The sequence below is a fragment of the Coenobita brevimanus genome, chromosome 68 (assembly GCF_032717465.1).
Source record: "Coenobita brevimanus isolate Jiangsu-jjx chromosome 68, ASM3271746v2, whole genome shotgun sequence".
NCBI classification, from domain to species: domain Eukaryota; kingdom Metazoa; phylum Arthropoda; class Malacostraca; order Decapoda; family Coenobitidae; genus Coenobita; species Coenobita brevimanus.
Genome location: NC_137021.1, coordinates 3,932,007 through 3,953,384, shown reverse-complemented (window position 1 = coordinate 3,953,384; position 21,378 = coordinate 3,932,007). Strand labels below are relative to the sequence as shown.

Below are 21,378 nucleotides of genomic sequence, written 5' to 3'. Positions count from 1 at the left end.
GGTCCCCTAATTTGATGTTATGGTTACCACCCAGCATAGTAAATGGTTTCCAATGTCACTCAATGTAGAGTCACCCAATGTATAGTCACCCATAGGCAGAAGGGAATAGGAAAGAATAAAAGAAAGAAAGACAGAAGAGGGGGTGTAAAGTCACCTGTAGGCAGAAGGAAGAGGAAAGAATGAAGGAGAGAGAGACAGAAGAGGAAGAAAGGAAGAGGGGAAAGGTCAGACACCCAAAGCGGCACTACAACGTGTGAGTGGATGGTGAGCGCCTCCACCTGCGACTAAACTAGATAGATTTACAGCCAATATTGAGTTCGTTCTTTCATGCAGCACTGCCACTTGAATTATTAGGGGGCCATTAATAGAGAACAGTGGTTTTGTGGTGTGAAGCCGGCTGAAAATTGCAGTGAACAGTTATCAAAACATATCTATTCTAACCTAGTTTACCCTTCGGTTTTCATTGTTAAGTACCCTTCAGTTATCATTGCTATCTCCTAATGATTGTATTGAGTTTCAGAGAGATGATTAAACTGGAGGGATTAAACCTAACCTTCAATTTCTCCATGGTTAAAAGAAGCCTTTCCTAAACTGAATAACATTATCTGGAGGTAGCAAGTATGAAATAAAAAACGCATAACTGAATTTTTTAGCTCCATGGATACAAGAGGTCTTTTCTAAACTGAGGAACATCATCTGGAGGAAGCATGTATGAAATAAAAAATGCACAGTTGAATTGAATAGGTAAAGCACATTAGTGATGAGTGCAGTGAATGTAGTGCAGTGAGGTCATTGATGCCCTGTTCTGTCATCCATTTTAAGTTAAATAAACTACAGTATTTTCAGATCTGCCAAGAAAGGTTATGAATTAGCTACAGTTTTGATCATTCATCTTTAATCTGTCTGGCTTGTTTTTAGGTACAGATGTAAGGGGGAAAAAAAAAAAAAAAAACTAACCTGCTATGTATAGAAGTACACTACAGGATATTTTTGTTATAATAACTTTGAAGTACAATACTGTGAAATTTTTATGAGAAAAAATATTTGAGTACAGTATTATTAGTTAAGATTACTGGATCATAAATGGATTTTATTTTGTTTTGATGAAGTCTTTAGGTAAGGAAATTGAATTAACATTTTTGTTTGTTTTTCAATACAGTATTTACTGAAATACATATTGTCTTGTATTGAAATACATATTAATGTGCTGGATCTGATGTAGTTAAGAATTTAGGCTATTCCTGAGAAATAGAATTTTGTAACCTACATGTACCTTATGGAAATTATCCAGTTTTGTGATACTGTTACAAGAGACAAAATGTGTTAAATAGTCTTATACTGTTACTAGATCAGCTGTCTGATCCAAGAAGCCTTCAGAGTCACTCTCATCCAACCTGCCTTCAGATCTAAGAAAAGTGAAGTGGTCACTGAGAGTGACAAACCAAACCATGCTATATGCTATATTCTGATAACATGCAGAATTGGTATATTATGGAGTTTAAATACAAATAACAAGTATGAATTTAATAGACTTGATTGGTGATCCTATACCCCAGGCCCTCTGTGATCCTTGAGGGGTAAGAAAGGATTGGCCCTTATTGTTACAGATTGTTAGCAACAAGTAAGAATGTAAAGAAATACAGTATATTGTCATTTAAATCAGCCTATAAGGAAACTGGATAATTCTATAAAAAATTAGACACAATAACAGTCAAAAGGGAAGGAGTGTACTGAAATAGACTGACATGCAGGAATAAGAATTAAAATAGGTAAAAATATATAGAGTAAAGAGAGTATCACCAGTGCCTTTTGAAAAGTTTAAGTTAGCTGTGTCTCTGTAGCAGGTTGACATTCCTTATGCAACCAACACAGCCAGCAAATCATTCAGACATGCAGATCTCTATGTAAACCTTAAATTCTTTTCTGTTTTCCTTGTGTGCAGTTCCCATATTAAATGTGACAGTTACAAACAGAACAACCATAAATCTTGAACTTTGAAAAATGGCTACTCCACCATACCACTAATCATGATAAATTAAAAATATCATATTATACAAGCAAATATGAATATATTTTTAGTACTGTTTGCAATACAGTTTTTGTGGCCATATATAATATGTCTTTCTTGAGTACATCGTACTGAATTAGTGTTCTGATTTTAAAAATTCATATTTAATATTGCAGTCATATACACTTTTTTTTGCCCTTGTTTCTCCGCCAGAAATGAGATTTTGCATGTTTAAAACATGCAGTTGAATGTGGCAGCTTTAGCTTAAAAGTTTTGACTGTACAGCAGACCATCTTTATACAGTGACAAAAATGTTTTAACCTTTTCCGTTACATGATAGAATTTTCACTTATATGATAATTATGATCCCATATGAAGTCTCACTAGTCGATGCATGATTGCTAGCTTCACTTATACAATCGCCCTCACGCAAGTCCACAATCACTTTTTGTTCCAAGATATCATTTGCACTTATCATTGTTGGGTCTGTTAGTGTCAGTGATTGAACATAGTGTGGCGTCAGAACTCAAGCTGCAGAGTGAAGTGATAAACTACAGTATCAGTTTAGGCGAGTTCGAAACTTGTTTTTAGCCTTGTTTTTGGTGGTAAGCAGCAAGTGAAGTGCAGTGAAGGTAATTAACCAGTTTGGGTGAGTTGGAAACTTGTTTTTAGACTTCATTGGATGGTTGATCCTTTGGCCAAAAATGTATCCCCATTGAACCCATGTTGTAAATGACTTAGTATAAGGTAAATTATGTAATGGATTTTCTCAGACGTATCCTCGTTGTTAACTGAGGGCATGCTGTATCGGAAATCAGTTTCCATAAAGTGGCATGTGTTGTGGTTAAACCGCTTCTTTCCTTCTGTTGCTGGATGATGCTTAATTAATTAGTAGCTAACAGTTTCATTGCAAGAATGTGCAGTTCATTTTCTTGTAATAATTTTTTTGGAGACACTAAAAGGGTGAATCCAGTGAATGTAATGTTTAAGTAATTGTCTATTTTGACCTTTAAGTACGTTGATTTATCTATCTGACTCTGGTGTTTTCATTTTTTAAAAGCATACTATGCATATCATATGCTGTTATAATGTGAGTATAATTAAGTGTACTGAAGCAGAGCTGTGAACAGTTTATTGAAAACTGAATAATAGCGAGTGGGGAAATGTAAGAGGACAGGCTGTGTTTAATATGAATCATATTGGGTTTTGTCATATTTGTAATACAGTACTATATTACATTCTAGTTGTACTCATATTCCATGATCCCATCAGCCCTATTGGGATGGAATCATGAGAGTATGCTGGCAGTGTTGTGCGATGCGTTAATATTTTGCTGAAATGGTCAAGTTATCCAGTGAAATTTTTCTAAAACCTGGCATAGACTGAATTCTCATTTTGACACACTGTTAATGCTATACAGCATTGCATCAATTAATAGTGTAAAGGTCATGCTAAACTGGTCTGCAAAACAGTTTTTTGATGTTCAGTGCATCAAGTGGAAGGTTATAGAGTGTGTCCAGTGTGCAGTTTTTTTATTTCACAATCATTTAATTGTCCTCAGGTAGAAATCTTAGATTTGCCTTAGTCTGCATCACTCAAGACTCCACAAAAAGTATTATTATGAAGGAGGTTTGTAGAATACGTATACTATTTTACTATGCAGTGTTTTGTGATTTTCAAATAATTACATGTGCATGAAAATATTCATGGTAAAGTTCCTCGTAAAAACTTAGTCATTTAAATAGATACAGAGACCTCCTTGACAGTGAAGAAAAATTTTGTGGGCAATGTCACATACATAGTTTTGGGTGTGTTGATTATTTTTCAGAAATTTTGAAGTAGTGTAGGAGTATCTAAGTTTTTATTTTTTCAATTGTAAATTCATTTAATTTTAGTACAAGATGAACCTAACTTGTGGTGGCCTAAGATTTATACATAGCTTCTTTACTAAAAGTACAGTAATATATGAAACACCATTCCTCAGTGGGACACAGGAAAGTGTCTCTTAAAAATGAAGTTTAGTATACCTATTTCTGTACCTATCTGTTCTCACATCATATCATGAGATTTCAGTGGAAGTTGCTGTGAAAAGATCATGTTACCTTATTCAGATCTAGTACAGATATTTTGCTCTGTCCACTACCCATCACATACTCAGCAGTCTTGTCTGGTTTAGTATTTTTCCTCAGCATATACAGAATAGGCTGAGGATGATGTACAGGGCTGTTGATGGAGTGATGGTAAAAATTGGACTTTTTTCTGTCATTATCAGGGGAAAGAATTCTTCAGTAATTGGAAAACTGCATTAATTTTTTTTTTTAGCTCTGAAAACTTGATTCGTCGGCTGAATAGCCGATCAGGGAGCAGAATGTTTTTAAATTTTGTTTTTATTTGGTTGGCAGTATACATAGTTTGTTCTTGGTTGCTGCTCAGTTTTTTATTTAAGTGATACTTTATTTTGCTTTACTGTTATTTGATATTGCATTTGAATTACAGTACAGTAAACCCTCTATAATTCGGATTAATTAGGGGGAACTCTATGTTGAATTATCCAAAAATTCGAATTAATGGAGCTCATTCTTGCCCCTATCACACCCACGCTGACTAAAACATGGCTTTTTCACAAAAACATAGAACAGTACAGTATATTATTACTTTCTACTCAAAGTGCACAATACAGTAAATAAAATAGTCAGACCTTGATAATGAAGTCCTGCAACACAGTAGTAGAGTACAGTACACTTAACTGTACCAAAGGTACTGTACAGTTCTTAAAAATTACATTTTTTACTACTCTTATCACTACAAAAACTGTTCATGTCCACGTATCACTGGAACCTTTTTCGGACTTGTCTCGCTTAATTCAAATTATATCTGAATAAAAATTATTTGTCTGGTGGTCAAAAAAGATCTGAATTAACCAATTTCCAAATTGTTCGGGTTCGAATTAGAGAGGGTTTACTGTATATGCTTTTTATCTAGTGCAGTATTGTGCTTAGGAAGATAGGTACAGTAATTATTGTTAGATGAGTACTTTATCACTTTCATCACGGAGAAATGCTAGGTGAAATATTCGGTCAATTTATGTTGTGCTGCTTTTTTTTTTTTTTATTGTTTTTTATATAATTTTTGTGCCATACAGACATTATTTATTAATGCATAACTTGAGAACAGAGATGCAGCACATGTGAAACTAATATTGCTGAAGCCATTCTGTTTTAAATAAAATCAGAATAATTGCTGTTTCAGTTTCAATGAATTGCCAGAGCACTGTCTAGAACAGGGGACCATACTGATTCTCATCCACTATACTGTAGTCAGTTTATTTTTATCTGACAAAACTGGGCCACTTCTTCAACTTGAATGTTAAGTCATGATTGCTTGAAATTTGATGAGCAATAATTACCAGTAAAGTGCACTTTGTGAGCGTGTGACAAGCTAGCGAGCATTTGTACATACGCCTATCATCATAATTTCATCTTGATATAAGCTTCCAACATTTCTGATGAGGTAGTTGAACATTAACAGAAAAATAATTTAGCTAAAATATTTACGCTCTCACATTGTCTTTCTGTCACATATACACACATGCGCGGACACAATCAACATGTGAAAGTGAAAAACAACTCATACCTCGCATGTGTCACTTTCATATTGCTTTAAATCTATTGCATAGTGGAGCATGTCAGTTGAAGCCCTCAGTACATTCCTTCAGAAAGATGGGATTCAAAGGGGTTTCTTTGGTCTCATGAGTAAATACCAGTACAGTATATAGTAAAAAACAAAATTTATTGAATGTATGTACTACCTGCTGAAAGAGTCTCTTAGTCTCTTCTCTATCCCACATAGTAGAAAAGTCATTAGCCTCCAAAAACCATTATGGTCGGGGTGTGTCGTATCAGGGGAGGCTGGTTCATGTTGGGCTGCTTATTTCTCAGGTGAACGTAGAGTAACCATCGCTTTGCTTGCTCGCTCACTCGTACTTAGGCAGGAATGAGTCTCCTTGGTTTTTAGTGAAAGTTATACAGTACCCCATTTTGACTACACATGACCAACTTCTGAGTTGGAAGAGGCTATGGATTTTTGTCAGATGAAACTAAATGGACTATAGTATGTTGATGAAAGTGCTCTCCAACAAAATTTAATGGTAGTTGCTCTAATTCCTTACACTGTGTAAAAGCTTGTAAGAAGAATGGAAGTCAATTTTGGCATACTGATTACATTTCCATAAAGGATCCCATTAAATTCAGAGCTGCTTTTGTGACCACAAAATTTTCAGTGCTCATGAATTTTTGCCCAACTCTTGTAAGCTGGAAGTTTTTTTGCATCATGCCTCTGATCATATTATTAAACCCCTTGAATCTGTTGATATGTATTTTTATAAATATTTTTTACCATTTCTAAGATATTTTATTTTGCATTTGAGAGACTTTTGAGCTGAAGGAATTAGATATATGCCTTCCTTAAGCCCTTCATTATGAGATATTATTCCCAAACAGAATAAGTGTTTGGTGATAGCAAGAGCAAAATACTTCATCATTGTGAGGGGGTGAATATGATACAGGTCTTAATGACTCATTGTGGTAAAATATTCTTTGGCATTACTGTATACTGTATTGCTATTCTGTTTGACAGCTGAATTCATGTAGGAAAAAATTGATAAACTTTTTTTTTTCTTTATTAGTTTATTTTATACTCATACTTTACTGCCATTCTTCCACTTGTTATTTCACTGTCAGTTTCTCTGGGCTTCCCTCATTTTCTTGTGTATAAAGACTTGCATACAGTATACATTTGCATAGATCTGTGAGATGTTGCAAGACAATGATATACAGGGTGTGGTGTTTATATTTAACACATTTGTACTGTATATATGCTTGTACAGTTGATTTACAGCAATCTCATACAGTAGTTGGTATTACTGTAATCATAAAGTGAACTACTTTCCTACACTTATGGGACATTTTTTTTTTTTTTTTTTTTTTTTTAATTGTAATGTTGGATAAATATATCCTATCAAGAAATCTGATTTTGTTATGTATTGAAATAATGTGCTTTTCACTCCTAGAGGTTACTACAGACACCTCATGGATTATGTCTCTTTTTGCCATATATCTGTCTCTACATGAACTTGGCAAATGTGACAACCTTTTGCAGTTATGCTATGTGTGTGCTGAAAATCATTGAGGTGCATTCTTTCTTCTGTTGTCATCATTATTTTTTAATACTGCTGAAAATCATTGAAATGTTTATCATTTCACTTTTTATAAGTAATTAATGCTGTACTATCTAGTATTGTTAAAAATCAGTAAGAGAGGTGTATTACTCTTCTGTACTCATCAGTTACCAAGTCTGTACTGTAATACAGCACTCAAAAGGTGTCATTTTCAATTTTATTCTGTCCAAAGTGATTTTAATTCATTGCCTTGGTAGGACCTTTTATAGTGAAAGGGGTAACATAATACCTGTTACAATTGCACAAAAATGTTAATAATACAACTATAAACTATAATATTATATTACTGATTCTCTGATTATACGGATCATTATGCAAAATAGACCTCTTTTCTTTCACTGGTAATCTCTTCCACTTCCATTTTATGGATCTATGCATTCAGGGCTATATATGAAGGTAGAAATGGCATTGCTGATACAGTACTGTACTGTACACTGGTTTCTGTTAGACTGACATGAGTCCATGAAAAGCAACCCCATAAATTTTGCTAGTAGTGTCTGCACTCCCCAGCATAACCTAAATAATATGCTGTTCCTACAAAATAGTATATAACAGATCCCTGCTGTATATTGTACACTCCTTTTTGTGTGTCACATGGTGGCATATTTAATATTTCCCCCACAGATTCATGACAGTGTGCCAGTGACTACCGTGCTGTTGCATCAGACTGTCGTGACTCATCCTGTGACTCCAAAAATCCAGAAAATATTCTCAAAACCATTTCTAAGTATCATTTCAATTTTCAGTCTCGCATTATAAAACTTGTCTTACTGGGTACACAAATAATGTATACTGCTCCACTTTTTTCACAGGTGCCGGTGACAACAATTTCACTGTCACACCCTGCATGGAAAATGGGATGCAGTTTTACTTAAAACTTATATCAGAGTCAAGAATTTGGTGGTATACCTCTGTATAAGCATGATTAAGTCTTGTTGAATTATGTATTAAGTTCGTAATAGACAACAGGCTAACAATTGAATAAATTCATTAGCCTCTGTCCTTCACCCTCCTGAAGGTGTCAGAAGCTAACATCAGCTTCACAAGTGTCGTGCAACACTTAGCTTGGTCATGTCTAATATACTGTATTAGGAATGAGCAATTCCAACATATACTGTATTTATTAATGTAGACTGGTAATAGAAGCTTTTATTTATTTATTTATTTTTTTGTTTAAGGCCAGGATGACACCTAACTTCGAGTTTCTTACTCATGCAAGTATTGTGCAATATCCCTAACCTGCACCATTTCCTTCATGCACAAAGTACAAGGAAGCTTAGAATATAGCATACTAGACAGACTTCTACTAGCTGATGAGCAGAGCAAAGTGATACACTTTGTTCCTTGGTTCTGGATAGTGACTAAAGCATCCCTTATGTTCACAGAGTTCACAGGCTGAGATGTGGCTAAATAGCAATATCGTAAGGTGTCTTTTACCCTTTGGACTAGATTGTTACAACAAAACATGGCTTTTCAGCAGATTGTTTAATGTCATAATGTTCATTTGCAGTCACCGTCATAAGTAACTACAGTAATTCATGTCAAGCTGTGGATGTTTAGGATATTGACTAATATTGTAGGATTAAAAAAAAGGTAAATAAATAAAAGAAAAAATATAAGAAAACAAAGCTTTATATAAATTGCTGAAGGGAAGGAATCTGTTTTGGTAAATGTACAGTATTGATTTTCATGTGCAGTTCATTATTAGGATCTGATCAACCTGTGTGATGTCCTCTCATGTACATATTGTAGTCTCATAAGGGAGAATAACCTGAATGAAAGTGTAAACATGCCTGGGAGATGACAGCACATGACTCCTGCCATTAACTTGATTCTTTTCATTTACAGGCACTTGTCATGATGTCTGCTTATTACTTCAATCTAATGATGTATTATATTATTTTAGCTGCCTGTAGGTGATAATATTTGGAATAGGAGCACCTGAGTATCGATGAGGTTAATGAAGGTCATATCTAACCTCTCCAGTTCAGTAAGTCTTGCCTGAGTTGTGCAATTGTCCAAAGATACATAGCAAGTATTGTATAAAAATTACGTCAATGGATTGAGAGGGCTAGTACTGCACAGTATTTGTTTACAGTCATTTCTCTGCATTCCAAACAGAGCCTTATACATCAGCACCATTATGCATCTGTTGATTATACTGTAGCTTTTTCTTCAGGTATTTTATATCTTATGTTTACCTGTGTACTGTAGTGTTACATTAAAGATTATAAGTATTGCTATGATCATATAAGCAGATTAATTAAGAAGCTTGTTTGGTATTGCATTGCACCATCTTTGATAATTGTATGATAGAGGATTCTCCACATGATTTTATTTTCTTTGCAGTTATTCTGTACTGTATTTCTGTGAAGGAAAATATGATTTGTTGTCAAGAATGGGGTTACTACTTCCCCATTGGTACTCCATGTACTGTATCATATTATGTACAGTAATATATGAAGGCTTATTATGTTATTTTTTTTGTTAACCTTAGAACAATGAACTCTATAATATATATTGAGCATTATGATCTTCCTGTAACCATGGAGCATTTCAAAGTTTATCTAGAGGAGTTTATCATAACTGCAGTATGAATAATAATAATTCTGGAGTTTATGAGTGACTAGTAAGATATTGTGGATGACAAAGTGTACCTGTTGTATATGGACTTGTACCTCATGATTATCTATAGCATAACATTTGGCTCTCATGATGTTAGCCATTTGAATCTGAATTTAGTGCCCACTTATGAGATAACTATTAAAGTTTTGTTTCCTACTCTGTACTTTTATATGGTGAACGTCCTATCCAGAATATTCACAGATTGTGGGAATAATTTCACTGACACTTTCTAGTAAAAAAAAAAAAAAAAAGTAGAATACTTTTCAAACTGGAGGAGCTCGAGCCATCAATTACTTCATCAATACAAGAGGTCCCTCCTAAGCTGAATTAAATTGACCTCCCTCATTCTTTGCAACCATACCCTCCTCATCTCTAGTTAGTGGAACTTGCCCATAGTCCTACAGGGGACACAACCTCTGTACAGTATTCAGATTTGAGCCCAATCCACATGATGCAGCAATCACTTAACATGAGCATGACATACTCTTCCAGTGTCTCATGCAGTGACATCAGCACCTGCTAGGGATTACTGTTTCATGGCTGTAGGTGCTAAGTGTGATGCCTGAGAAAAAAAAAAAAAAATGTAATCCCCATGTGTTGTTCCAAAGCTTGGTGGCCCAGTTCTAGGTAGTCTGACACACTGGTTTTGGTGTCCTAGTACGGTACTGCTTAGTTTAAATATAAAAAAAAAAAAATGTATCATGAGTTTGGTATCTCAGATTTTCATCTCTCTCACGGTTTTAAAATATGAAAGCCACCATTGGTAACCCCAAGACCAAAAGTCAAACATTACGAGAACACACAACAGTAGTGTGATTCATTTCACTAAATGGACCATGTGACTTAAGCTCAAGTGGTAAATATAGTTTGCATTTTAAACAAGGGAGCTGAACCTAGAAACTGATGATCATGCGTCTCTGTCCTTGTACCTCTTTAACCAGTTTGAATTCGGCGGGCAAAAATGCATGCTTATGTCACTCATAAAAGTTTGAAAATAAGTGGTGTTGGCTACTGGTATTTCATTGAAATGCCAAAAGTAATCATAATTCTCCTATACCAAGACACATTACTAATTAAGTATGAATAATGAAAGCAAAATAGATATATGATAGTACAGTAGATATGCGTGTGTATGCGAGATGATGGAGATGATTAATAATCAAGTGGCGACATATATGCAGGGTCTGAAAAGAATAGTGAAAAAAAAAAAAAAATCACATTTCCCCAGTTCTGTACCAAGAACTTATGGTCGATTCAATTTCAGTATGAATGAGGAGTGTGGTAAGTAAGGCGTGTTGTTTATGTCGCCTGGCGTCATCGGGACAGAGGCAGTGGACTCGCTTGCTTTCCCCGGCAGCTGGTTATCTTCTACTCTTTCAAGAGGCACGATGACAATGGCCTACCCTAACCAGCCACCTCAACGTGGGAGACCTCCACCCAATCCTGCTCAGATTCAAAAGGTTAGAAGCAACTTGTTTCTGTGTTTGGTGTGGCTATGTGGTATTACCTAAGGAGGAACATCTACAGGTACGTGGTTGTACCGGTAATTGATTTGAACTTCTCCGAGTGACCAGCTCAGTGAGTAGTATTCAGAAGTGACAAGAAGTAACAAGCACCCAGAGACTGCATCAGGACATTTAGTAAGAAAGTACTGGTTAGCGAACTCATTGTCTTGCGAGACTTCAAATAGGGTACGGTATTTGATGTGCTGCATTTTTTTTTTTTTTTTTTTTGTGGGAAAGAATTGTTTTCCATCCTTGCAAGAGTCATTTCTGGTTTACCCTACTGCACATTAGTTGCAGTCTTTTAATAACTTCTTTAGTAAACCATTAGCGAGTGAGTAGTATTCCCGTACTGCTTTAACCTGTACCATCCCAGGCATTTTTGCAATTTTATACCCACCCAATCCTGGACCAAAAATGGAAAAAAATTTATTCCATAAAATAATCCAAAAGGACATATAAATCAAGGAAAAGCAAAAACACATACTCCTTATAAGAGAAATAAATGCAGGATGGCCGTCCATCGTGTTTCAAGCCCTGTTTCCCAAGCTGTGAGCTACGTTTTCCCACCCAGCTGGGCGGGATGAGAGAGAATGGGGGAATCCCTGTTCTCAATATCCTTCTCCACTGGCTCATATTCCTCCCCAGAAGAGTCGTCCAGGTCGTCCTCTTCTATAGAACCACAAAATGCAGGAACAGAGGGTCCATGTAACAGTTTCAATTGCCTCCTCCAGCCCAGTGAGTGGTAAAATGGTGTGACTTCCGCGACATTCTAACTCTGTGACGGACAATGGCTCACTGATGTTACTCAGCCATGCAGAACCAAACTCAGTGGTACAAGTGCCTGTGCACAATGTTGCCAATACATTAAGCTATTCCTTAACAAAAAATTAGCTAGATTGAAGCAGTTACCGTAAAACAGGTAACTCAAAGTCAAGTGGCCATCCCTTACGGGATTATGGCGTCTGGCAATAGATAGATAGATAGAAGCAGTTAGAGACACGCTACAGCACTTGAATTTTGCTGTCGGCACCATCACATTGCTGGGATTACTTGAGACGTTTTGTATCTCGGCACCATGCCGACAGCGGGATTGTACGGGTTAAAGCACCTTAACTTGAAAATGTTCACAAGCTTTGGCAAATGTCATCTGTTACCATATTTCATACTGAATAAATGTGGGTACAATGTGATATGTACTGACTAGCAAAAAGAAACCCACAGATTCAATGGTTGTACAAAAAACTAAGCTGACCAAATATTTTAGTTGTTTATTTGAAAATTGGAATATTCTAGCCATAGTATGTTTGCTCATACTTGATAGTGATTTACATCCACTTGTAGCAGATTACCTGTTATATTAGGGTATGGGAAGGAAACACCATATCCATGTATCATTTCCTTAACATTTCTTCCTAGCTAACAACATATTTTACTGTCCATCACCTATGACAACTTAGCATTTCATATGAAAAAGTAGCAGTTTTCTGTCAAGTGGGAGTACCTGTAAACTAGTTTTAGTGTATGTCTTGCCAGATACATAGATAGTTGAATGCACATTATCTTCTGCACACTTCTGTGAACTTAGGACAGGGGTTTAGATGATGATGATTGATTTGCTTCAGGTGTAAGTATTCAACCAATATAACATTAGTAAACCGTTCTCTTTTCTGAGCAGAAAGAAATACGAGATGTCTTTTCTTTCAGATGCTGGATGAAAACTCGCAGTTAATCAAGACTATAACTGAGTATCAGAGCCAAGGAAAACCACAAGAATGCTTCCAGTAAGTGTCAGATCGTGACTGACATACTACAGGTTATAATTGCTTGGAGTTACGTGGTATTGTAACCTTTCTTGCCCAAACTGATGATTCCCATTAACAGTTGTATAGTTCATTCCAGTAGGCTACTTATTGCAGGTGTCCAAAAAATATAGAAAAATTTACTGACAGATTTAACCTCCTAATCTAATTCCTGTCTAATTCATGTCTGGTAGGATGATTTTGTTTGTTATCCTGCTCAATCCCACCCCAAGCTAGCAAACAGATAAGATTGCATCTGACTGGCCATAGTGCTTGTGTGATGTTTGACAACGTTGAGCAAATTGTGTGTGTGTGTTTTGGAGTGATTAAGAGGAAATGACTGGCTAAGTGTGCCAGTGTTTCTCATGAACCTGGCTTTGTGCTGTTGTCCCATGTCACTTTTTTTTTAAGGAGATGGGGAAGGAGTTTAAGGGTATTGTACAGTCAGCTAGCTCCACCATCCAAACATACAGGATTGGCACCATCATGTGAAAGTGTGCTGCCAGCACTTTGAAAGAGGTGGTGAACATGTCTGAAATGGTCAGGCAGTCTGGACTGCTTCTGGCTATATTGGACTTTTTCCAACACATAAGAATTTAGTCCAGTAGCTCCTTGATTGTGGTAAAAGTGAATTCTAGTCTATTGAAGTCCGTTATATCGAAGTTTTACTGTACAGTAATTAGATCAGACAACGCTCCCACACCAGACTGACACTGTACTGGACAAATACCTTGATAAACCTTATGGGGAAAATTTAGATCAGACAAGACTAATTTAAGTCACAAGAATTCCAGGAATGTAAACAATAATAGGCAAACACACAGAATTGCAATTTGACATAATGGATAAGGATGGATTATATTTAAAAAAAAAAAAAAAAAAAAAAAAAAAAAGTCCTGTCCAGCCAGCTGTTATGGAGTTAACACGCCAGCAAGTGCAAGGAAACTGATGCCTGGTTATGTCACCTCTCCCAGCCAATGAATGTTCTCAATAGCTATGGCATCTCTCAGCTTCTCAAAAGAATTAGAGCAAATGCAGCTGCTGCAGACTTAGTTGAGTTGTGTGTATTTTTTAGTCTGTTCTTTATCCTGTGGTGTGTTACATCTTACTGTAATTTAGGTTACCTCACACCTGACTTTGAGACTGATGGGTAAAAACAGCCAGACTTAATTGCAATAAGTTTTAATTGTTGTACTAACTGGCTTGATTTACAGGTACCAGCAATCTCTTCACCGCAACTTGTTGTACCTGGCGTCTATGGCTGACACTTCTCAAAACATGGCCCAGCTTCTCCCGGTAGGAACATACTGTATTGTTACCTTCGATTACTGTTATTGATACTGCAGTCCATTCACTAAGTATCAACAATTCTGGTTTTAATTCTTTCAGTGCAAGGACACTAATTTTCTGAGTGATGCCAAACATTGTTTCTTTGTAACTTAAGAAAGATATCCTCGCTCTGAAGGAGTTAAGACAGGGCCTTGTTGTAAATTTTTTCATTCTTTATGGTGATGCCTTTTTATGTTAAGTTAGACTGCTTCCTGATAGTTTTATTAAGTTAGGAAAGACAACTCATTTATTTCCTCTTTCATAAAGAGTAGTTAATGAGGCTAGAGTAATGGGTTTTTAAACCTCCCTGCTGTATTTGTATAGGTTTACTCTTTGTGTCTATGAGACCCAGCATTCTTATACCGTACCAGATTTCCGATATACAGTACTTTTACATGCCTCCACCTCAGTGTCAGTACCCAGCCTTATCATATGTGCTGAAAATATGTTAAAGGTGTCTCATTTAGGACTGGTTTAATGATATTAGCAGGAGGTTTTTATGACATGTTAGTGGGTTCAGTGGAATGTCACTGAAACACACAATTCAAACTGAAATTTCGTTGTGTCAGCCTGAATCTTCAGGTATAGTAAATCCTCAATATACGGAACCTTCTAGTAATGTTATTCAGTTTTATTGACCACCGTGTGCCAGTCAAATGTTATATTCATTAAACAAATTTTGTTCAGTAAAATAATGATCATGGGGGAAACACAGACCAGTGTGGCATCCCTACACACACACATGTACTCCTCCGCATACTGCAGAACACCGCATCAGTCTCTGGGTGACCAGCATCATGAGAGGAGCCGTAAATAGAGCATTTATTGAGAAAAAGAGCCATTTAGACTTAGCTGTAGGTTATTGTGTATGACTGTACGGCTGAACAACGTTGTGCATTTAACAGTCTTCTTTCGATAAAAACCATGACACCTTGGAAATTACCAGACAGCATGGTGTTTGGCTTTAACGTCAAGGGTCTGGAACCAATTAGTTCGTTTATTGAGGGTGTTCTGTATGTTTTATATGACTACTAGGTGATAATAAGGCTGGAATAAATATTTGATGCTCCCACACATATATGTAGAGGATAAGCAAGAGCAGATTGTTGACGTATAGCTTAACTGACCTATTACACTATCCCTAGGTTGGGTCGTATTTACTTTTTTTGTACCTGATTGAATCATAATAATTTTTGTTTCAGACTTCAGTGTACTGTATTGAAGCTTTAATAGGTACAGTTAAAATGAGAATCAGAGATGTGTGTGTATAATGTGAGTATTCATTTGTTAGCCACCCCAGATGCCGGGTCAGCAAAATCAAGGTGGTGAAGGGTCGCAGGCTGGTCCTCCTCCAGGGCAAGGTCCCCCTGGCCCTCACCCACCCCCTGGTGCATACCCTGGGCAACAGCAGGCCCCTTATAGGCCACCAGGACCCCCTGGGATGAGTGGGGCTCCTCCTGGCCCAGGTGTGCCAGGCTTCAGGATGCCTTATGGTCAGATGCCTCACTCACAGGGACCATACCCTCAGCCCTACCCCCCACAGGGACAACAGGTACATTTGTATTTATTGCTGTTTTTCTTATTCACTGTTGATTATTTGTTCAATTAATGCTTTAATATTTTAGCTGTTATTTTTATAAGGAGATGAGATTTTCAGCATGTAAATAGAATTATGGCTTCACACCGAGTCTTTCCTGTTGGGATTATCTCGGTTTTATTCTTGGTTCCCCCCCCCCCCCCTCATTTTTACTGGGAATACAAAGTAGGCAGGCAGGCTTGTGTAAATTGTGAGAGGCATGAATGAAAAATGAAGATATGAAAGATATTTGAGAAAGGAGGGTATGATGTAAAGCATTATGCATAACAGATGAGTGTGAATGAGGTGAAAGAATGGTATGATATGACGTGTATAAATTCATGTACTACTTGGTAATGAGCATGTGGAGAAAATGGGTGTGAACAGAGTGGTGAAAAGAGTTATGTGAGTGAATTTGAAGGTGGGATTAGGCATGGTAGGCCTAAAAGAAGGTGGATAGATATGGTAAATGAGTATGTGAGAAAGAGAGTTAGAGGAATTAACAAGGCTAGGGAAATGACAAGCAATTGAGTTGGCTGGATGAATTTTGTGGAGAGGAGTGTATGACCAGGACTTGGCACCCACTGTCAGCAGGCATTGTAATGATTGTCAGGTAGGTGAATGTGAAGCTACATACTGTAAATTTTTTGGCCATTTAGTTGGAGCTATTATTCCAGGGACCTGAATGGTGAGTAATAGGAATGTGGCTCATTCAGTTGATCAGATTTTGGTTACTATCTCATTCTGTGAAGTTTTTCCTGGATCTGGACCCTATCTCACTTTACTATGGAGTGGGAAAGATGTCTGTGATGATGATAAACACTTGCAGGTGAAGTAATGAGGTATCAGGGATAAATCAATGACTACGTTTGCAGATCATGATGTGTAGCATGCTTATAGTGAGTCAGATCTTTGTGGACTGGTTCAGAGTTGAGAAGTGATGGTTGTTGAAGAGGGAAAGTAATTTTGCAGTGGGATGTTTTGATCAGTATAGAGACTTGCAGTGGCAGATTTTAAAAAGTTACTTTGATACAAGGAATCCAGTGACTGAAAAGTGAGGTTAATGGATAATAAAAGGGAGAGTACCTGGTACAGCAAAGTGGCTCAAAAAGTAAAGTGGCCACCTCTTTGAAGGCCATGATATAGAACAGAAGACTTTATACTGACAGGGGCTGCAAAAGCACTATATAAAGGTGTACAAGCACAGTATTCACATTAATTTTGGATTGATTATGGATACATTCTCTCTCTCTCTCTCTCTCTCTCTCATTTGATTGTGAAAAGTGTGATACAGAGGGAAAGAAAATTATATTGGAGGCATTCTGGGAAGAATTTCAAAGGATGTTAGTGAAAACAGACAGAAAACTGAACATTTATGTACAGTTGCTTTATCTTGGATGTCATTTGTCATTACACATTGTATTTGACATAGAGCAGTTGTCATGATCAGTGGACATACCTGGCAGCACTTCTCTTACTTTTTTCTGTGTGTATAATAGTAACCTGAGTAGCCAATAATGTAAGATTTCTCATACTGGTATATGAATTTTGATTACAGTATGGCCAAGCTGGGTACCCTCCTGCCTCATCAGGACCTCAGGGATACCCTGGCAGCTCCTCCACCCCTCCTGCTCCAGGGGCTAAAGGATATGGCACCCCCCCTCCACCATCATCTACTCCAGGGTACCCTCAGGGTCCCCCAGGGCCTCCAAGTACCCAGGCTCAGGGACAACCACCCAGTAACCAGGGAGAATACAGTCAGTCCTCACAATACCCTGGCACTCCCCCAATTTATACCACCACCCCTTCCACCACAGCCCCTGTTCCCACATCCACACCTTCCTACTCGGCTCCAACATCTCAGTATCCAGGCAGTGGACCCAGCTCCCAGCCTTATCAGATGCCTCCAACATCAGCTCCCGCTACCACCACAACAACAGCCATGTCTGGTACTCCTCCACAGCCTGCCTCTTCCACCCCTCCTACATCATCTACACCAGGAGCTCCATCCCCCTTGACCACCTCCACTGCATCCACTGCTCCTCCAGCAATGTATGGAGGACCTCCACAAACACAGCCCCAGTCACAGCCACCACAGTCCTCACAGCCACCACCACCTCAGGCTGCACCATCCCCACATTCAGCCCCACAAACACAGGGTCCACCACAATCCCAGCCACAGCAGACCAGCTCCCCCAACCCTCCTGCAGCAGCTGTTCCATCCTCCACCCCTACACCTCCCACCTCCCAGAGTTACCCTGGTACCCCTCCTCCAGTCTCCCAGCCAGGACCTCCTGGCCAGGGACCCCCTCCTCCTCAACAGACGCCAACACCATATCCACCAACCTCTCAGCAGTACCCTGGAAGTGGTGGTCAGGGCTATCATCAACCTTACCCTCCCAGTCAGTACTCTCCAAGTTCTCAGGGAGGCTACCCTCCCCCAGGTCAATACCCAGGTGGTCAGCCATACCCACAGCCATATGGTTCATATCCACCTCCACCAGGTGGTCACCCTGGGTATGGCAGCCCCATGCCCAATGCCCAGCCAGGTTACCAACACCCTTCAGGCCCAGGCTATGGCCAGGGTTATCCACCTCCTCCCGGTAGCCAGTATGGACAGTACAGACCCTCCCCTGGCCAGGGGCCACCTCAAGGACAGTTCCCAGGATATGACCAGAGTAGGTACCCTGGAGGATACCAGCCCCCACCACCTCCTTCAGGCCCTCCCTCTGCTCCACACTAATATTAATTTCAAGTTGTGCTTATAATGATCATATAATTGGAAAGTGTTCGTTATTCTGTTAAAGCATAAATGGCTACTTAATTATTCCCTAGTTATGTATTATTAATATGCTCTTAGCCTTGCTGGGAAGCATTAGGAATGCATAGCTAAAGCTGTTTTAGCCACAGTTTTCATGCAGGACTATATTGTACAATATTTGTACAGTTAATTATGTCTGTATAAACAACAATTTACCACTTCATAAGTATAAGATTGAGTTATAAGCTTTTAAATAAGATGGATCTCCAAAAGTTTAGGGGGCTCTCCCTTTGTGCAAAGAGATCTTTGTATGCAGCTTGTGTTAAGAAAGGAATTCTGTATGGTAGCAAGACCTGGGCAGTAAAGGAAGAGGATATTAGTAGGCTCAAATGTACAGAAATGACAGTGATTAGATGGATGTATAGTGTATGTATGAATGTGAGGCCTGGGGGGCCTAGGATTGTGATTGAAGATTTGAAAGGAAGAATGGGACTTAAATGTATTGATGTGATGGGGAGTAGATTGAGATATTCTGGGCATGGTGAGAGGATGAAGTATGACAATTGGGTGCGGAAGGGGAGAAGTGTTGAATGTCATGGGTAGGGTTGTGAGAGGCAGATAAAAAAAGACATGGGATGAGGTCATAGAGAGTGACTTAAGGGTAAGGGACTGAATAGCGAGGCTGCCAGAGATTGAGCAGTATGAGGAGCCACCAGTAGGTGACCAAGGCAGACACGCAGGCATGTTGGAGCCTTTATAAATGATATAACACAATATATATATATATGGAGCCTCTGTGGTACAGTGGTAGAGTGTGCGTTTCGCATGCTGGTGAGCGCGGGTTTGCCTTCCGCCAGAGTTGTAAAAACTTTGGGAAGCGTCCACCAAGCCACTTGCTACTTTGGCGGACACAAGGGCTGCTGTGGTTGAACCAGTGTCACATACTGGTACACACCCAGTCGGCTTAAGGCGGGCCGATTACACTTGGTTCACAGGCTACACACACATCCAAAGCCACTACAACACTACAATCACACTCAGAAGCGCCTCTCACCCTACATACAGTCACTACCAGACGGCCCAAGCCACTGGGTAGAGATACATTGGCTGTATCGTCCCTGCTTCGGTAGGGATAGGCAGGTCCTGCAGTGGACCAATGGGCCACACATCCATTCACTTATCATTCAAGCCCCTGGAATCCTGGCTGTATCATTTGTGTGTGTGTGTGTAATTTTTTTTTTTCCCCTCTGATAGTGCCATCTCAATGTTTTGTGGCATGTTTGAAGGGTGATTAAATATGAAAGAAACTCAGTGCTGTATGTTAATTCATTTTAAATCTTGTGATGATGATGATGATGATGATGATATGATACTTTTCTTGTGGGTCAGTTGCAGAAAAAGAAAAAAAATCCCATTGGCCAACTTGCATCTCCTTTTTCAAATATTAATTGTTTTCATCTATTTTTTGCCATCTTTTCAGTATATCAGCTCATGCTAAGTGAATAATTGCAGCTTATCTGCTATGTCGGATAATTATTGGATGCTATACAGTGTTTGAGTAGGTTACCTTCAGAATTACATTTGTGGATCACTCTCACTTATGACAGTTTGATGAAGTTCAGCTGTTTCAGTTAGATTTTTAGGAGAGTAAATTATGTTATTATCATCAGAGCAAAATTACATTACGAATGTAAAGTAAACCACTCAAACTTTAAATGGCCAATATTTTTCACACCTTAGTGGTTGCAGTGTTGATGTGGTTGTTCTGCAAAATATTTAGGAGTGGACTGAAGTGTGATTGAAAGTGTTAAGAGAAATGACTTTTGAGTGGCCATGTGGAAAGGATGAAGAATGAGAAACTGACTAGGAGAGTGCAAGTGACATAGGGATGGGAGGGGTTGACCAAGGATGAGGTGGAGGAATAGAATGGAAAGATACAGTGTATGAGAGAGGGGTATTTGAGTGGAAGAGAGGGCAGGCAAATGGCAGAGGACAGGCTGACATGAAGGCGATTTGTCTGTGGTCATCGCTTGCAAGAATAAGGTATCTGACTATAGATAGATGGAGAGGAATGGTTTGGCCATGTGGACTGAACGGAGTAAGAATTGATATGGAGAAAGTGAGTTCGATAGGAAAGGAGATGAAGATAGCATGTGAGGTGGAGTGGTGTAAAAGTGGAGCAAGATGGATAAGGGCTGCCTTATAGGTGAGGATTGTGGAACATGGAGGCTATCAGATTGTAGCCACCCCTTGTGGGATTGTGTCTGGCTGTAGAAAGGTTGATAATTATGAATTGTGAGATCTGAGGCTTTAGCAGTGAAGCTATACACTTAGTTTCCACGTTACTGGAGTGGATGGACAAGGATGTCAACTTGAAACAAATTAAATTTAAAGGAAAGGTGTTAAGTCTTTGCATTGCTTGAAAAGTAAGCTTGAACTGCTTGTAAATGTTGCCAGTAAAATCATCCTGACTTTTTTTTTTTTTTTTTTTTTTTTTGTGAGAGAGAGAGAGATATGAGGTGAAACATGATTTATAGGG

The 21,378-nt window shown here is 38.4% G+C and overlaps 1 protein-coding gene across 1 annotated transcript; it reads left to right on the top strand.

Moving 5' to 3' along the window:
• The first annotated feature begins 11,211 nt into the window (after window positions 1–11,211).
• Window positions 11,212–19,595, top strand: LOC145405761 (uncharacterized). The gene is made up of 5 exons (XM_080276993.1): window positions 11,212–11,329; window positions 13,079–13,155; window positions 14,388–14,469; window positions 15,794–16,054; window positions 17,637–19,595. The coding sequence occupies exons 1-5, from the start codon at window positions 11,258–11,260 to the stop codon at window positions 18,819–18,821; spliced, it is 1,677 nt and encodes a 558-aa protein (XP_080133119.1). The 5' UTR covers window positions 11,212–11,257; the 3' UTR covers window positions 18,822–19,595.
• The last annotated feature ends 1,783 nt before the right edge of the window (window positions 19,596–21,378 follow it).

Excerpts from the sequence above, each read along its gene's own strand:
- LOC145405761 (XM_080276993.1), top strand. The coding sequence starts at position 11,258 with ATGACAATGGCCTACCCTAACCAGCCACCTCAACGTGGGAGACCTCCA. Across the intron at positions 14,470-15,793 it reads ACATGGCCCAGCTTCTCCCG|CCACCCCAGATGCCGGGTCA; the intron begins GTAGGAACATAC and ends TTCATTTGTTAG. Across the intron at positions 16,055-17,636 it reads ACCCCCCACAGGGACAACAG|TATGGCCAAGCTGGGTACCC; the intron begins GTACATTTGTAT and ends TTTTGATTACAG.